This window comes from Gymnogyps californianus, chromosome 12, assembly GCF_018139145.2.
Source record: "Gymnogyps californianus isolate 813 chromosome 12, ASM1813914v2, whole genome shotgun sequence".
NCBI classification, from domain to species: domain Eukaryota; kingdom Metazoa; phylum Chordata; class Aves; order Accipitriformes; family Cathartidae; genus Gymnogyps; species Gymnogyps californianus.
The window spans coordinates 22,776,299-22,790,671 of NC_059482.1; the positions used below are offsets into that span (position 1 = coordinate 22,776,299).

General features: G+C 51.8%; 1 protein-coding gene across 1 annotated transcript; it reads right to left on the reverse strand.

Moving 5' to 3' along the window:
* Positions 1-1,367: 1,367 nt before the first annotated feature.
* E2F4 (E2F transcription factor 4) lies at positions 1,368-14,151 on the reverse strand (the record flags this gene model as incomplete). Its single annotated transcript, XM_050904284.1, has 10 exons — positions 1,368-1,969; positions 2,316-2,360; positions 4,905-4,952; positions 6,143-6,334; positions 7,414-7,699; positions 8,061-8,122; positions 10,915-10,958; positions 11,487-11,648; positions 12,150-12,259; positions 13,984-14,151. Coding segments are annotated over 10 exons (1,233 nt in total), but the record flags the coding sequence as incomplete, so codon positions are not given.
* Positions 14,152-14,373: the final 222 nt, after the last annotated feature.

Below are 14,373 nucleotides of genomic sequence, written 5' to 3' on the forward strand. Positions count from 1 at the left end.
CAGCTGCCCGCTGCCGCACTAGAGAGCGTCCCGTTGTTCCTCCTGAATTCTTCACGCTTTTCCCAAAGAGGATGCCGGTGCTTCGGGGCTGTAGAGAGGAACAGCTCTTCTGGAGGAGTCCCACACAGAAGAGGATGGCCCGAGGAGCCACCTCGGGGACGCAGGTCCCAAGCATATACTCTTCTCACCTCTGCGGGCTCCAAGAATTGAAGACTTTACATCCCTTATTCCTGGTGCTCCAGCTGGTTCTGTGGTTCACAGGGGGTGAGCAGTTAAGCAGAGAAGTTAAACATCAGCTCGTTAACGTGGATGGCTGCAAGCTACCGCTCTGCAACGGCCAGCCACGCTCCTGGCCTGGCCCTCTCTTCGGCAGTTTGCGGAGCAGGAAAGGCAGGACGGCTGCTACCACCGCGTCGGCAGGAAGATGTGCAAAACTGAAGACGCTCAAATACAGGATCTGACCGAAAACCAAAGTTGGGGCTTGCAAAATACAACACAAATCCATCAGGGCATTTTACTCCAACTAAACTGCACAGAGTCCAAGACTGGTACCACCTGATCATCCTAACGAACCCAACAGCAGACCTTCCGTTACGACGGAAGAAGGTACGAAGAAAGCAATGAAGAAAATCTTGCGGAAAAACGATGCAGAGAAAGCATCACACTAGGTAAAGACCTGCCACAGGATCAGGAATTGGGAGCGTGGGTATCGACACTAGAGGAGCAAATTCAAATATACAGAAAGCCTGATCCTGAGCAGATGCCGAGAGAGAAAAAGGCGGGGGGGAAAAAAAGCACTATTTTGACAACACCTACGTAACTTGGCACGGCAAAGTACTACTGAATTGTTACTGCTTGGTCGCCTTTTAGACAGTTGAACACTCAAGTGCAATGGTTGGAGAAGACAGCTATTTGCAAATATGAGCAGGCTCTGATGTACCTGGAGTACCTTACAGGCACCAGCTGGAGCAGTCTTATCCTTTCAAACATCTCTTCGCTCAGGCAAAAACAAATAAAAATTAAAAAACAAAAAAACATACTGGCACCTCTTCTTTAGCCCTGTAGAAACAGCACAGCTGCTGTACAAGGAGCTGGAGCCCCTGGGCTCACGCATCGGCAGGCTGGGGAGCACAGAACCAGCATTCCTGCTGATGCACAAGCAGGGAAAGGCTCGGCTCCTGGGTCCTACTAGGAACGCTCAACTCCCGAGTCCCACTAGGAGGCACAGCTGGCTAAAAAAAGTGCTTTTTCTTGTAAAACATACTAGCTTGGTCTGGAGTCACTGGAAGAAATGGACACTGTGGTGCCATTTTTTTTTCTTTTTTTTTTTTTTTTTGTCCCCCTCCTTGTCATTCAGAAATATAACCCCCCCCAATCTGAACCGCTCACATTGAGAAATCTAGCTAACTACCTCCGGGCTTGTGAACTGACCACGATATTAGGGCTCCTTGTAGCAGCTGGTACCTAGGAGGTGCAAAGTGCCTCTAGGAGTGCAGGAAAAACCAAGGCATGCAGATTTGAGGAAGCTCGGAGAGGCACACGGGCAAACTCTACGGGTAAACTGGGAACACTCAAAACACAGACCCTTTGAAGTGAGGCCCAGGATCCAGTGGAGAGAGAGATGCGGCGGGGCCAGCTGCACATGCACCTTGCACGTGCAACAGAGGAAGAGGAAGAAGCTACAGGGAGGCTCCCGGCCTGCAAGTCCACATCTCTTGGTTCTGAGTCCATATGAGAGCATCTCTGAATCGCTCACTCATCGAGCTCTAGCACAAAAGGAATCCAAAAATAGAGACTTTCCAAAGAGTTACAAAACGGTCTGTGTTTGCGAGGCTCACAGCCGCACTGAGAAGTCAGAGGTTGAGGACAGGCACGTCAAAGAGGTCACAGACGCCTTCGCTCTCATCCAGGTTATAGATGTAGTCGTGATCTCCGGGCGGAGGGGAGAGGCGGAGCAAGGGAGCAAACACTGGGGAAAGAGAAGCCCACGGTTGGTTACAAAACTCAGCGCTCCCACAGCGAGCCAAGAGCTGCCAACGGGCGCTGAGCTGCGGAGCCACGAGGAGGCCACCTCACAGGAACAGCCTTTGAGGTTGCTTCAAATCAGCCTCGCGATACGGAAGAGACAGCCTCTCCTGGTTCTCACACCTCTCTCAGGGACTGGCAGGACAGTGAGAAACGGAGTCTGTGTCCAGAGCCCAGGAAAGAGGAGGGTGAGTTTGCAGTCGCGAGACTCTCAAGCTGGGTAAAGTCACACAATATGGTCTTCCTCCCCGGGAAAGGCCACACCGTGAGGGGGAGACTCAAAGACTCACCTTCAGATGACATCAGCTCTTCCAGCAGCTCGGAGTTCATACATTCTGGGCAAGAGACAAGCACGGTTAAACAACACACACACTGCTTTCCTGGTCTGCTCCTGTGTAGTCCCCGACCCTTCCCGAGGCGGTCCTCACCCTTGTTTATCCCTTCTCTGGCTAACACACAGCGTGTGCAGCAGGCAGCGGCGAAAGGAGGCTTGGGCCTCCTGCCACGGGCAAAGGGAAATCTGTGTCAGCCAATTCAAGCTACATCAAAAAATTTTGCAGGAGGTTTCTGCCTGCTTTAGCTCAACCATACGCCAGCCTCCTTCCCATGACGGGCTGTGCCTTACCCCTGCACTGGCGTGCTAGCTGGCGCCCCAAACTCCTCCAAAGGAAACTCTTCAACTCGCACCTGAAATTGAGCTGGTAAAGCCTGACATATTCACAGGCCTCAGTTACCCACCAACTTTGCTAAGAGTCGGGGGAAAAAAGTAAAAAACGAATGAGCTGTTCCAGGAGCAGTAGAAGTAACGAGCCTCCAGTTTCCTCCAGATTTGTGTCCTTTGTCCCCCTAATTTGCTCCCCTTGCCCCACGGCTGTGCTGTGGCTAATCCAGCCATAGGCCCTGGCAGATTCGCTGGCTGCCAGCTACCAAACAGAATGAACATCTGAGCTCTGCACATCCTTCCTTAATGGGCCAATAACTCTGCTCTCCCCTCTACTGCCCACACGAAACTGTAAAAAAAAAAATTCTCTCTGAAATGTCATGTCATTCCTTCCTCCAGCGTTGTTACTCTTGGCTAGTAGGTTCACGCGGCACTCGAAGGGTGGACAGACGAGCACCCAGACAAAGCACACGCAAGTCAATCTCTTTTCTTTAAGAAACCAAGAGTTTGAAAACAACTTTCTGAATACCTGTCTCACTTTACCAAGTTAAGACAGTGAATATCTAACTCAGTCTAAGTGGGTGGATGAGATGCTACCCGCACTTGAAATAAGCTTTCACAAAAGCCCATTTCAGAGGAGCCCATTTTCAAAACACTTATCCACAGCAGGCTATTTCCTAGAGGACAGGAATCTACCTGTCTAATTCAGTGCCATGAGATGAGAGAATTTCAACACCAAGCGACTAGACAGGACTAATACCAGCTTCAATAAATAGCAATTAAATGCAGAACCTGCATTCTTAGATCAGGGCTGGTAATATAGTAGGGTGTGTATATGCGTGTGTGGAAATTCAGGTTTTTTCCAGGATACGAGTTTAAAACAAGCACTTATTAAGCATCCATTTAAAAGAGAGAGAAAACCACGCAGAAAAAGTAATTCCAATACAAAACACTAAGGAAGAACTCCAGGCTCTTGCAGCTTAAACTGCATAGCCTTAAAGCAGCCACCAGCGCCCGGGCAACATTACTGGGATCACACAGGGATGGAGGCGGCTGCACGGAGCATGCTGAAAGGCCCATTTCTCTGAGCTCTGTAGTGTTGCTTTTTTCCAGTCCTGAGCTTTGCCTCTGTAGCTATCAACTCTGTTTTGTCCTTCACTCCTGGATCTCCTTCTTCCCCCTCCAAATTGGGAAGAATACTCCATAAAACAACATACATTACCGTAGACAGGAAACATCTCCTTTTTAATAGTGTCCACATAGTCAGATAGTACAGTTAGTTTGGGTTAAGCTAGATCTTCTACACGGGCTGGGGCCTTGCAGCAGCTTATGTCTCACCTTGCCAAGGAGGAAAGGTGTTCTCCAGGCCGACTGCGGAGCCCAGGGCTCCTAGCACACAGATGGCGCGGGTGCATTTGGGACTGCGGGGTGTTTACACAAAGGCAGCACGTTCACAAAGCACCTGCTAGAGCACAGAACCAGGGACCGTTCTTGTACGTATCCTGTCACCACCACAAAAGTGCTCGTGTGTACTCGGCTCTGCCTAGCTGCGGGGTTAGAAAGTATTCCGCCAGCCTTGAAGGGAAATGAACGTGCAGATAAAAAGAGTTTCCCAGTTGAGGCTTACGTTAGACCAAATTCCCTCACCTCTCCTGCCCTTAGCCCAGAGTCCGTCCCACCGTTAGGCAGCGACACCCAGAGATTCCTTGGGCAGAGGCAGAACTCCTAACACAAGTAACAGCATCCCCTCCCCTACTGCTCCAAAATTACTAGCACCACCAAAACCACCGAGGGATATTTTGAAGAGAGCAGACTATCTCCCTAGATTATTTGCTTGGATTAGCCTCAGGCAGGCTACAGCTGAAACAAGACTAACAGGGATTTTTCTTTTACACGGTGCAGACAAGTTGGAGAAGGAGCCTGGGAAGCCACAGCACAGATTGGTGTTGGCATGGGGACAGGAAAGGCCTCGTCTGCACACTGCAGGGCAAACTCTAACAGAGGTTGCTGGCAACATGAAGACAGAAAAATACATTCAGAAACCAGTAATTTTAAGAGTGCCTAACTACAAGTAGAGAGCCAGCAGCCACCAACGACCACAAGCACCTTACAAAACCACAACCCCAAAACAGTCCAAAAGGGAGCGCATAAAACAAACTGTCCCACTCCTGTGGGTAGATGGGCACAGAACAAAGCCGTGGTCGGGGAGCGAACATACCTCTCGTTGGATCAAACATCTCTGACAGCTCTTTGGGAAGTTCCAGTACTGCAAATACAACAAACCAAATGGTTTGCATCGTTACATGAAGAGTCTGAAATGCTTTACAGCATAATCACCTACTGTACTCCTTATGCACCCAAATCATCCTATGCCGTCCAGAAATTCTGCTCCCACACCCCATGTCACATTTCTGCTGAAATGATAAGCAATAAAATACTTAAGCTTGACTACTTTAAAATAAATCTGTAGGAGCCCCGGGACATGAACGTGTTATCACAGTCAGCAGGTCTAGAGTAACTGCCTGTATGTGAGCCTCACACGGCGTCAGCTTCCGTACACCACCTCGATTTATCTTGTGCGGGATGAGGGCATGCCTTTAGAGAGTCAGCCCAGGCCCACTGGGATATGGTAAGCTATACGCACATCAAAGGCCTAATTCCACAATCAAGGCTGCTCCAAGATGCAGACAGACAGTTCACGCTTCTCTCAGACACGCTAGCAGCAGAAGTGTGAAAAAAGCACTGTGTGAGCTACATTTGGGTAAGATTTCCTCTTCTAACCATCACCCTCTAACCTAGAGCGTTTCTGCAGCGAAGGTAGGCTTCAAAACATTACAGCAGTGTGTCTTAGCTAGAGGATGCTTTTCTCGCCTTGGGCCAGCCTGCCATTTCCTGGCATAAAGCTCAAATGTTCCTTTTTTAAAGCCCATTTCACCTCACCAAGCACATCAAGGAGCTCCCCAAATATACACTGTGAGATCATTAAGACCACAAGATCACTAAAGATAGATGAAGTATTCCTGAGTAAAGGAGGAAAACAGAGACAAGAGCTCTCCTAATAAAGGAGAACTCCCCAGGAGTTACAAAGGTGCTCTCAGTGACAGCTGGAAATTCTATAGCTTCATGCAGTCTCAAAAACTGGACCTTGCACTATAGAAGGCACTGAAAGGGAATAATCCTACGTGTAACAGCAGAGACGTGTGTCATGCGAGTGTCCCTCGCAGGTTTTCTAGTACGGATGTCACAGAAAGTGGCAGGACACTAGACACGACACAGTCACCTTCTCACCGGGTTCCCCAGCACCCTCGCAGGGAAATGCCTATTCATCCCTTGCAGAGTCTGCCTGACAGCAAAGGCAGAACGGAGTTCAGCTCCTTCCTCCAGGCCCAGCAGCCTTTCCCTCGCCCCAAGCAGCACGCTTTCGGAGCAACACGTGAAACGAGGGTGCATACTCACTTCCTGTGGGGTCGGGCTTGATCGGCTCAAAGGAGGTAGAGGGGCTGGGTAGGACGGAGCTGCTGTCCAGCGAGGCAGAGGACTGTAGCGGCTGGGTATCTAACCCGGCCGGCTGGCCGGCCGACGCGGCCGCATTGCCGAGAGGGTCAAAATCGCCGCTGCTCCTGGACTCTGCCGCTGAGACACCGCATTCTGGAAAGAGCCACAGACATACACGGGAATGTCATCTCCCACCAGCCCCAAAGCAAGCAGCTGCAGCACAGACCGAACCCTCACTGGCAATGCTGGCCAAGCACAAACAGCTGCATGGCAAGAAAGCTTCTTGCTTTCACCCAGCAGAAACTCCCAGGTCCTGCTGCACTTCTGCTGGAAAGAAGTCTTGGTGGTGCCAGGCTGCGTGTAAGCCAAGAGCACGCTCTCACAGCGGTTAACACAAGCCAGGTAGTAAGCTACACCGGGAGAAGCGTGGCCAGCACATTAGGGGAAGTTACTATCCACCTGCTCGGGGCTGAGGCTGCACTTGGAATACCGTGTCCAGCTTTGGTCATCCTCCAGTTCAAGAAAGATGTGGAGAAGATCCAGCTGAGGGCTACCAAGGTGGCCAGGGGTCTAGGGCATATGGCCTACAAGGAGGGGTGGAGGGAGCTGGGCTTGTTCAGTCTGGCAAAGAGAAGCCTAAGGGCAATCTAACAGCAGCTTGCAGCTACCTGAAAGGCAGTAACAAAAATGAAGAACTTCTCAGTGGTGCCAAACAATGTAACATGCACAACAGGCATGAGATGCAGCTCAAAAGATCCAGACATCAGGCAAAAGGAATTCACTGAGAGGGTGCTGCAGCCCTGGAAGAGCTCACCAAGGAAACTGGGGACCTCCACCACCGGAGGCTTTCAAAATTTAGCTGGACAAAGCCACAACCAACCTCATCTAGTATTTTTGATGGTCTTTTTTAAAGCAGAAAGTTGAACTTGAGACTCGAAAAGACACTTTTACAAACTTCTGCTAATCAACGAATCTGGGTGATCCGTCTCTCCCCTACCACTGCTCCTACAGGCTGGCACGACCCCCTCAAGCCAAGCGTCTTATTTCCATCAACACAGCCAGTCCCGCTAATCAAGACCAAAGAAAAAGCTCACCGCAGCCAAGGCAGAGGTGCCCCCTTTGCCAGGAGCCGACAATGCTGCATGACCAGCAGTGCCAGCCCAGCCAGGCCAAGGAATGTACTCTCCTGTCGGCCGCCATCCCGTTTCCGCCTCCTGCAGCCTCCCTCTCACCTGTGCTTGCGGCTTTCTGCGCGGGAGGGCCATGGTCCTGAGTGCTGGTAGGTGTCGGTGTAGAGGGCTGGGTGCTGCTGGGAACGGATGCCTCCTGGAAGTGGGCGAGCGGTGGTATCTGCGGTTTCGAGGGTGCAACTGCCTGGCACTGAATGAGGTCTTCAGGGGGAGGGACAGGTAGTACGACAGGAGGGGAGCTCCAAGCATCTTTGTTTACTAAGAGAACATCAATGGGACCGCTTGTGCTCTTCAGATGGATCTGATATTTCTTCTGCCCATTTAGGCCCTGAGAAAAGTCAAAAGCAAAACACAACCATACATTAAATGCCCTTTTCAAACAGAACAGGAATTTCCCAGAGGCAAGACATGGTGTCCAGACAGTTCAGCACGGTTCCACACACAATTCTGCTGACTCCCAGGACCATCCTCTCCCCTGGTGCTCCTGCAATTACTCACGTACTTCCAAACGACAGAGTTTCCTGGCAGTTATTTAATATCTGGAGCCTTCCTTGGGTTGCTGGCTCCCCCGACTCCCATCAAACCCCTGACTGCCAACTCCCAGCCTGGTCAATCCAGCAACAGCCCCCGCCCCGACACACACACACACACACACACTCCTGCACTCTGCCCACGCATTTATCCCTCACCTCAGGGATGGGAACCTCCAAACGCGTGCCTGATGGGGCTCGAATCGCAAGGAGGGTGTCTCCTGTGAAAACAGACTGGTCAGCACTCGGCGGGCACAAACTGTTCTGATGATAATCAAGCACTGACAAAGAGCCCCTCCTCAAAGTCCCCCATCTCCTGCCCTCCTGTCCGTGGAGGATTGCCATTTGCACCCGTCTGAGCTGCTAAGCACATCATACAGCTCCCAGTGTGCCAACGGCCCAGGGCACAAAGAACCTGCAAAGTTTCTCCCAAAGCAACCCTAAAGTTTTTTAGCAGCGTCCTTAACAGGACTAACCTTTCTTTCCCTCAGAAGGGCTGGCTTAAATTCACTCTTAAGAACACCTGAATCCTAAGGGAAGGAGCCTTCATCCTGTTGTCACAAGTTTTTAGATGTGAATTACGAACAAAAGAGCACACAACTGAAAGAGCTGCACTGCCAGCGGAGAGACGGTGTCGAACGAGGCTCAGGAGCCAGGCTGCCAACAGCATGGCGACCTCACGCTGGAGTCCCAATACCTGAAACCAACATTCCCCAGTCTCTACTGGCAAGAGAGCTGCCTGGTGTTAGTTGTGTTGGACCCTGCACAGAGCTCAGCACACGCAGGGCTGGGAGCCAGGCTGACGGCATCTTTCCTTTTCAAGTTCTGCAGCTCCTTAAGACCTGGGCCCCTAATAACACAACAGTCAAAGGCGAGCAGCTTCCAGTCTATATCTGGGTTTAGAGAAACACGAACAGAGAAATACCAGCGCTGCGAACATCAGACATATTCAGACCGAGCAGTTAGCAGCTTTCACTTTGAATGTTTAAGCTTTAGTGTGGTTAGTATTCACACTTCACCGGTATTCTGCATTAAGCTTCACTTGATAATTAACACAGAAGGTCCCCAGAGCGATGAGAGAGAGTGGACAGCAGAAGAGCACATCCTTTAATTTCAGGCAGGCAATCAAAGGTCAGATCAGCAAAAGGTACAGGGATTAAAAATACCACAGGATTTGTCAATAAGATGGGATTCCTTTAACAAATCTGCACATAAGAAAAATAGCCGAGACGTTAAAAATGCATCATAAAGCTCAAAGACACAAGCTCGAGCTTTAAGACCTGTTAGTTTCAAATACAGGTGCTGCATGTCTATCTCCCTTGATAGCTACGTCCCAAATACTTTTACAAAACAGCGTACAGTGCGTTTCCACTTCCTTTTTGATTCTGCAAGTGCAAAATGCATCACAGCAACGGACGGGAGAATTATGTTTCCCAGTCACTAAAAACTAACATATTCGTACTTTTTTTTATAATTAATCCAAATAACGAATCCATATTTGACAAGAGTCCAAGCATGGAAATCTTCAAGCCCTAACTCACTTTGAGAAAGCAAGTCCAATAGCAGTCAATCAGAAAAACCAGGAGCTAAAATTCAGCCTGCACCACAGTTCGAGAACACAAAAGGTCCGATAAAGAACCTCTGCAAGGCTCAGGAGAGGAAAAAAGAAAAAAAGTCAGGTAAGGCATATTCGTACAGGAAAACTGAACAGACAATGGAAAAAACACGGATCAAGCCTCCGTCCTAGAAGGAATTCAGATCTGCCCTACCTAAGAGCTGATCTCTGCGCGTTTTGGCGAGGTCTGACTTCAGACGCAAACCGGTTTACAAAAAACAGGTGCAATAAAATGCAAAACACTCAATCAACCAAGCAATGAGCTGTCTGCTGGTCTCCAGTAAACTCTTCCAGACTGTTACGAGTTATCTGGCCCCAAGCACTGTCAAACTGAAAACGCAATCCCTGCCCCCAAAAAGTGCTAGCTTAAATCAGAAGAAACAGTAAAGCAAAGGGGGTGATGATGCATAAGTTACCAGCAGGAACTTGAGCAGTATAAAGTCTGGTGAACAAGGAAAGCACACAAAGGCAAAGATGAAAAATAGAAGAGCGGATGAAGTGTAGGGTGAGAAGAACGCTTGGAAGAGACGAGGAGAGAGTCAGACAAGGGTGAGATGGCGGAGGTCAGGATAAGTAGCTTCAATCTCTGCTGCAAGCAAGCAGATGCAGGTTGCCCCGGGGTCAGGAGAGGTCAGGCGTCCACCGAAGCAGAAAGGAGCTGCGACTCCACACCGCTACAGCTGAGAAGAGCAGTTTACGTGCTGCAGGCTGCCGTACTGCACGCTGGCCACCGGGGATTTTTTCTTTTTTGGTCCTACAGCTATCATTAAAATTGGCAACAGAGAAGAAAGAGAGACTCCTGTGGGTTTTCTTCACTTTTGCCCCACAGAGGCAGAACGTATGGCTTTTTATACAGGCACCTCACAGCTTTAGGAAGGCAGTGCACAAGGGAGTGAGGTCACAGCAAGCGGTGTATTCCCTTCTGTCCTGCTCTTCAGTACCTCCCTCTTGCATTCTCGTTGGTAGAAGGCACGATGCAGCTGAGGGACCACTTTTTATACTATTTTCCTGCTTACAGCCAGATTTCTACCATGCAATAAAATTTGCTTCCTATTATTAGAACATTGTCCACCCAAGCCCTTAAAATCAAGGGCTTCTAACGTAACACACGTACACCTACAGAGTGACACCCAGCAAAGAGACTTCCTTAGGAATAGCAGCTATGCTCCTTTAAACACCAGTAAAAGAAACCGCCTGCCCACTCTGATGGTGACAAGAAAGCTACAACTCAGTGGTACACAAAGCCAGGACGGCGTCAGAGCTCGCACTACATTTAACTTGATGCTGTTGGGCGGCCCGCGGTCTGCTACCTCCTCTTTCCCGGAGAGAGGAGAGCAGCTGGGACAGACTGATCGGGCTGCAGCGTCACATCTTTACGACGAAGCACCGTTTCCTCACCTGTGAAGCACTTGCAGATATCTTCATGTGTCACATACGCTAATGTTTCCAAGGTTAAGGAGAAAGGCTGCAGCTTCCTGCGCAGACAGAGAACTCAAAGGGCACCTGGCGTTTCCTTCCTGAGCACAAGAAACGCCATTCCCAGAAGGCTCTCCATGCCACACACTGAAGTGGTCTGCAGGCGAGGTCTGCAAGCTACGTACTCGTCAGAGCTGACATCCTAAGATAGGCAAGCCACAAGAACAGCTCTGCGCTCAAGAAAGTGGCACCTGCGACTCGGAGAGAAGCACTTTTCTCATCACGATAAACACTACAGTGTTTTTTACTTCAAAAAGCCAGGCGAGAAGCCGTGCACCGCAGAGAAAGCTGGTTCCCAGGCTGGACAGAGTTACCCTAATTTCAAAGCCAGGCACTGCCCTCTTGACCCTTTCAGTGCAGATCCTCCAGCAGCAACAGGTCACCGCCACCCCTCTGCCCTGAGCAGGGCAGCACCAACCCAGCCCTCAGGTCTCTTGCTTTCCAGCCTAGCAAGCGAACACGGAGACAGAGTAATCAGTTCACACAAAGGATATCGACTGTTCTGCACGTCTTCTGTAACGTTTTTGATGCTCTGCTGAACCCACATCTTCTGCTGCTCCAGCTCCTGTTCCCGCTGCTCCAGGTCCTCTATGTCTGCCTTCAGCTCGATAAGTTTGTGAGCTATTTCACGTGTGTTGCAGCCAGGACCCACCCCTCTGGGCAAAGTAAAAAGCATCATCATCAAACACGCATCAGCCTCTGGAGGCACCCAGACCTACCCCAACCTCCCAGAGAGGTTGTCACCTCCCTCACTGCCACCCCTGTCATACGTCAAGGCCAGATCACCCGGAAAGTCCCATCTATACCCGCTCTAGATCCCCACCTTCCAGCACAGCAACGTTTGGTACATCTTCCTACATCCCGCAGACTGGCAGGGCTCTCCCCCAGCTCCAGTGCCACGACAGGCATCTTTTCTAGCCCAAGGCACTGCAAATACTTAGCTTGTACCAAAATAACAGCTCCGCTGTAAAGAAGACACGCCATATGTACTTCAGCTTTCCTCATTACTACCATCAGCGTAGCCCAGCTGGGAGAAGCACAAGCACGCACGGACCGCTGAGGAACCTGCCTCTGAGCAGCGCATTTTAAGCCCAGTGTCGCTTAGACCTGGACTAGAAGGGACCTGCGAATGAATTTAGACCTTCTCTGTCACTCACTTCCACTGGATACTGTTCTTGGATTTCTTCTCGATCAACCCGATGCCTTCCAGGACATTCGTGATATCGTAGATCCGTCGCTTCTGTCGCACAGCCAAGGTATCCGCAGCCTGCAAAAAGGTTAGACACTTAACTCCAAACTCTCAGTCATGTTTCACTCCTTCCTGCCTGTCAGAGTAATTCCCGGCCAAGGACTCTGCTCGCCATCTCATACCTCTCATGTCCCAGCGCCTCAAATTACAAAGCCATGTTCTCAATGTCATTACGACCACGAGAAGAAGCCACTGACCCTTCATTCCTGCTCTTACCCCGCAACCTCCCCGCTACGCACAAACCAAATTCCAGCCATCCCGCTCGCGGTGGGTCCAGAAATCACCATTCCTCAGCAGCAAAGCAGTGCTAGAAGACACTAGTCTGGCAGCCTAAAAATTCAGTGCTCCTTCAGGGTAAAAGAGATGGGGATGGGAAGAGGAACGCAGAGAGCTGTCTGCGCGACTGACAACAGTTTAGCGAGGCTGACATTCAAAAGGTCTTTTCTAAATCTGATCTGATGCCGCTTGATAGACAATCAACACCTTTTCAAGGGGCAGATTCCTCTGTTTGAAAGCCACGACGCCAGGAGGAGAGTAAGCAGGGCTGTAAGGCAGGAGCTCCCGAGCAGCCCTGGGACTTCCCTGCCGCGCTCACACGACTCTCCTCCCCTCGCGTTTCGGGACACACCGGACTGCGCCGACAGACCTGTTTCCGCTACCACATGGCAACTTAGCACCGGCAAGAGTTAACGTGCGCTGTACCGGCATGCCGGCAGAGCCGGGACCAACACCTACCAGTAACGGACCGGGAATTCAGAGACCCTACGCTGCACAACCGATCAAATCACGCTAACAAATATGAATGCACTTTACGGACATTTTAAGCAGGAAAATATTGCCCAAATCCCAAGAGATGACAATTTGGCAGAGGAGAGGATGGAAGCCTACAGCCAGGAGACTCCTCCAGCCCTTGCATCTTCGGAGCTTTCTGGCAGTTGTCTGCTGCCTGCAAAGGGTCAGAGCGCGCTCACACGCGTATCCACCTAGGAGTTATTTGTATAAACCACAGTGAAGGAACTTCACCTACAGAAAAGGGCTAGGTTTAAGTACCGTACATGCCACAAGGACAGAGTTACTTCCTCTACATGAAGATCTTCAAAATGCAGAAGCAAAGCACGTTCACCGGGCACTTCTCCACAGCCTAAAGCCATCAGGGACAACCTTTGGCAGGGGTGAATCTGACCACACTCCCCTTCCTGCTGTATGCCAGGGGGCAAAGTGCAGCAGGGAGGAACAGTTGCTATAGGTATCTGTTTCTATAACTCTTGGAGGCTTTATAGGGCTGGATCATTATGGTGCCGGTGATCGAGTAGCACCTTGGTGCGGGGCAAGGACGCAGAAGAGAACAAGATGGCCAAACGGGGCTCCAGCTGAAGCACACAAACGCCCGCAACGTCAGGCACGGTCCGCTGCCTCCTCTTTCCTGGGGAAAGCGGAGCGGCTGGGGCAGAGCGGCAGGGTGGGGAGAACTGCTCGGAAGGAAGCAGCGGGAGGGAGTATTAGGGCGGCAGGTGCAGAGCCCCCCCCCGGGAACCCCGCTTTCCCTGCGCCTGCTGCACCGGGCGCTGCCATATCCCGACTCCCCCCTCAAAACCTGCTTCAGCCCCCGGAGAACCGGGCTCGCCGGGCCCTCAGGAGCTCCGCTCCCCCAGCAGAAGGACCCCGGGCCCGCGGCGGGAGCTCCCGCAGAGCCCACCCCCGGGGGCGGCGGGGCCCTCACCACCCGCCGGCAGCCCCCGCACCAGCTTGAGGTCGAGCACGCCGTCCTTGGCCTCCTGCAGCAGCGACACGAACTTGGTGGTCAGCAACCCCAGGCTCTTCTCGTGCCGGCTCGGCGCCCCCGCAGCCCCGCTCCCACCCCCGGGGGGCTGCGGCCCGCACTCCGCCATCTGCCCGCCGCCGCCGCCGCCACCGCCGCCGCCGGCTCCGGCTCCGGCCCCGCCGCGCTTCCGCTTCCGGGCCGCGGGGCACGACGGGAACTTCCGGGGCGGGAGCGGCGGCCGCTCCCTGAGGGGGACCCGGCGGGCTCGGGGCCTTCCCCCGGCGGGACCCGGCGCCTCCCTGGGCCCGGGGGTCGGCGCCTCCCGCTTGCGGGCACCCCCTCAGACCCCGTCTGCCCGGGCAGGTGCCTG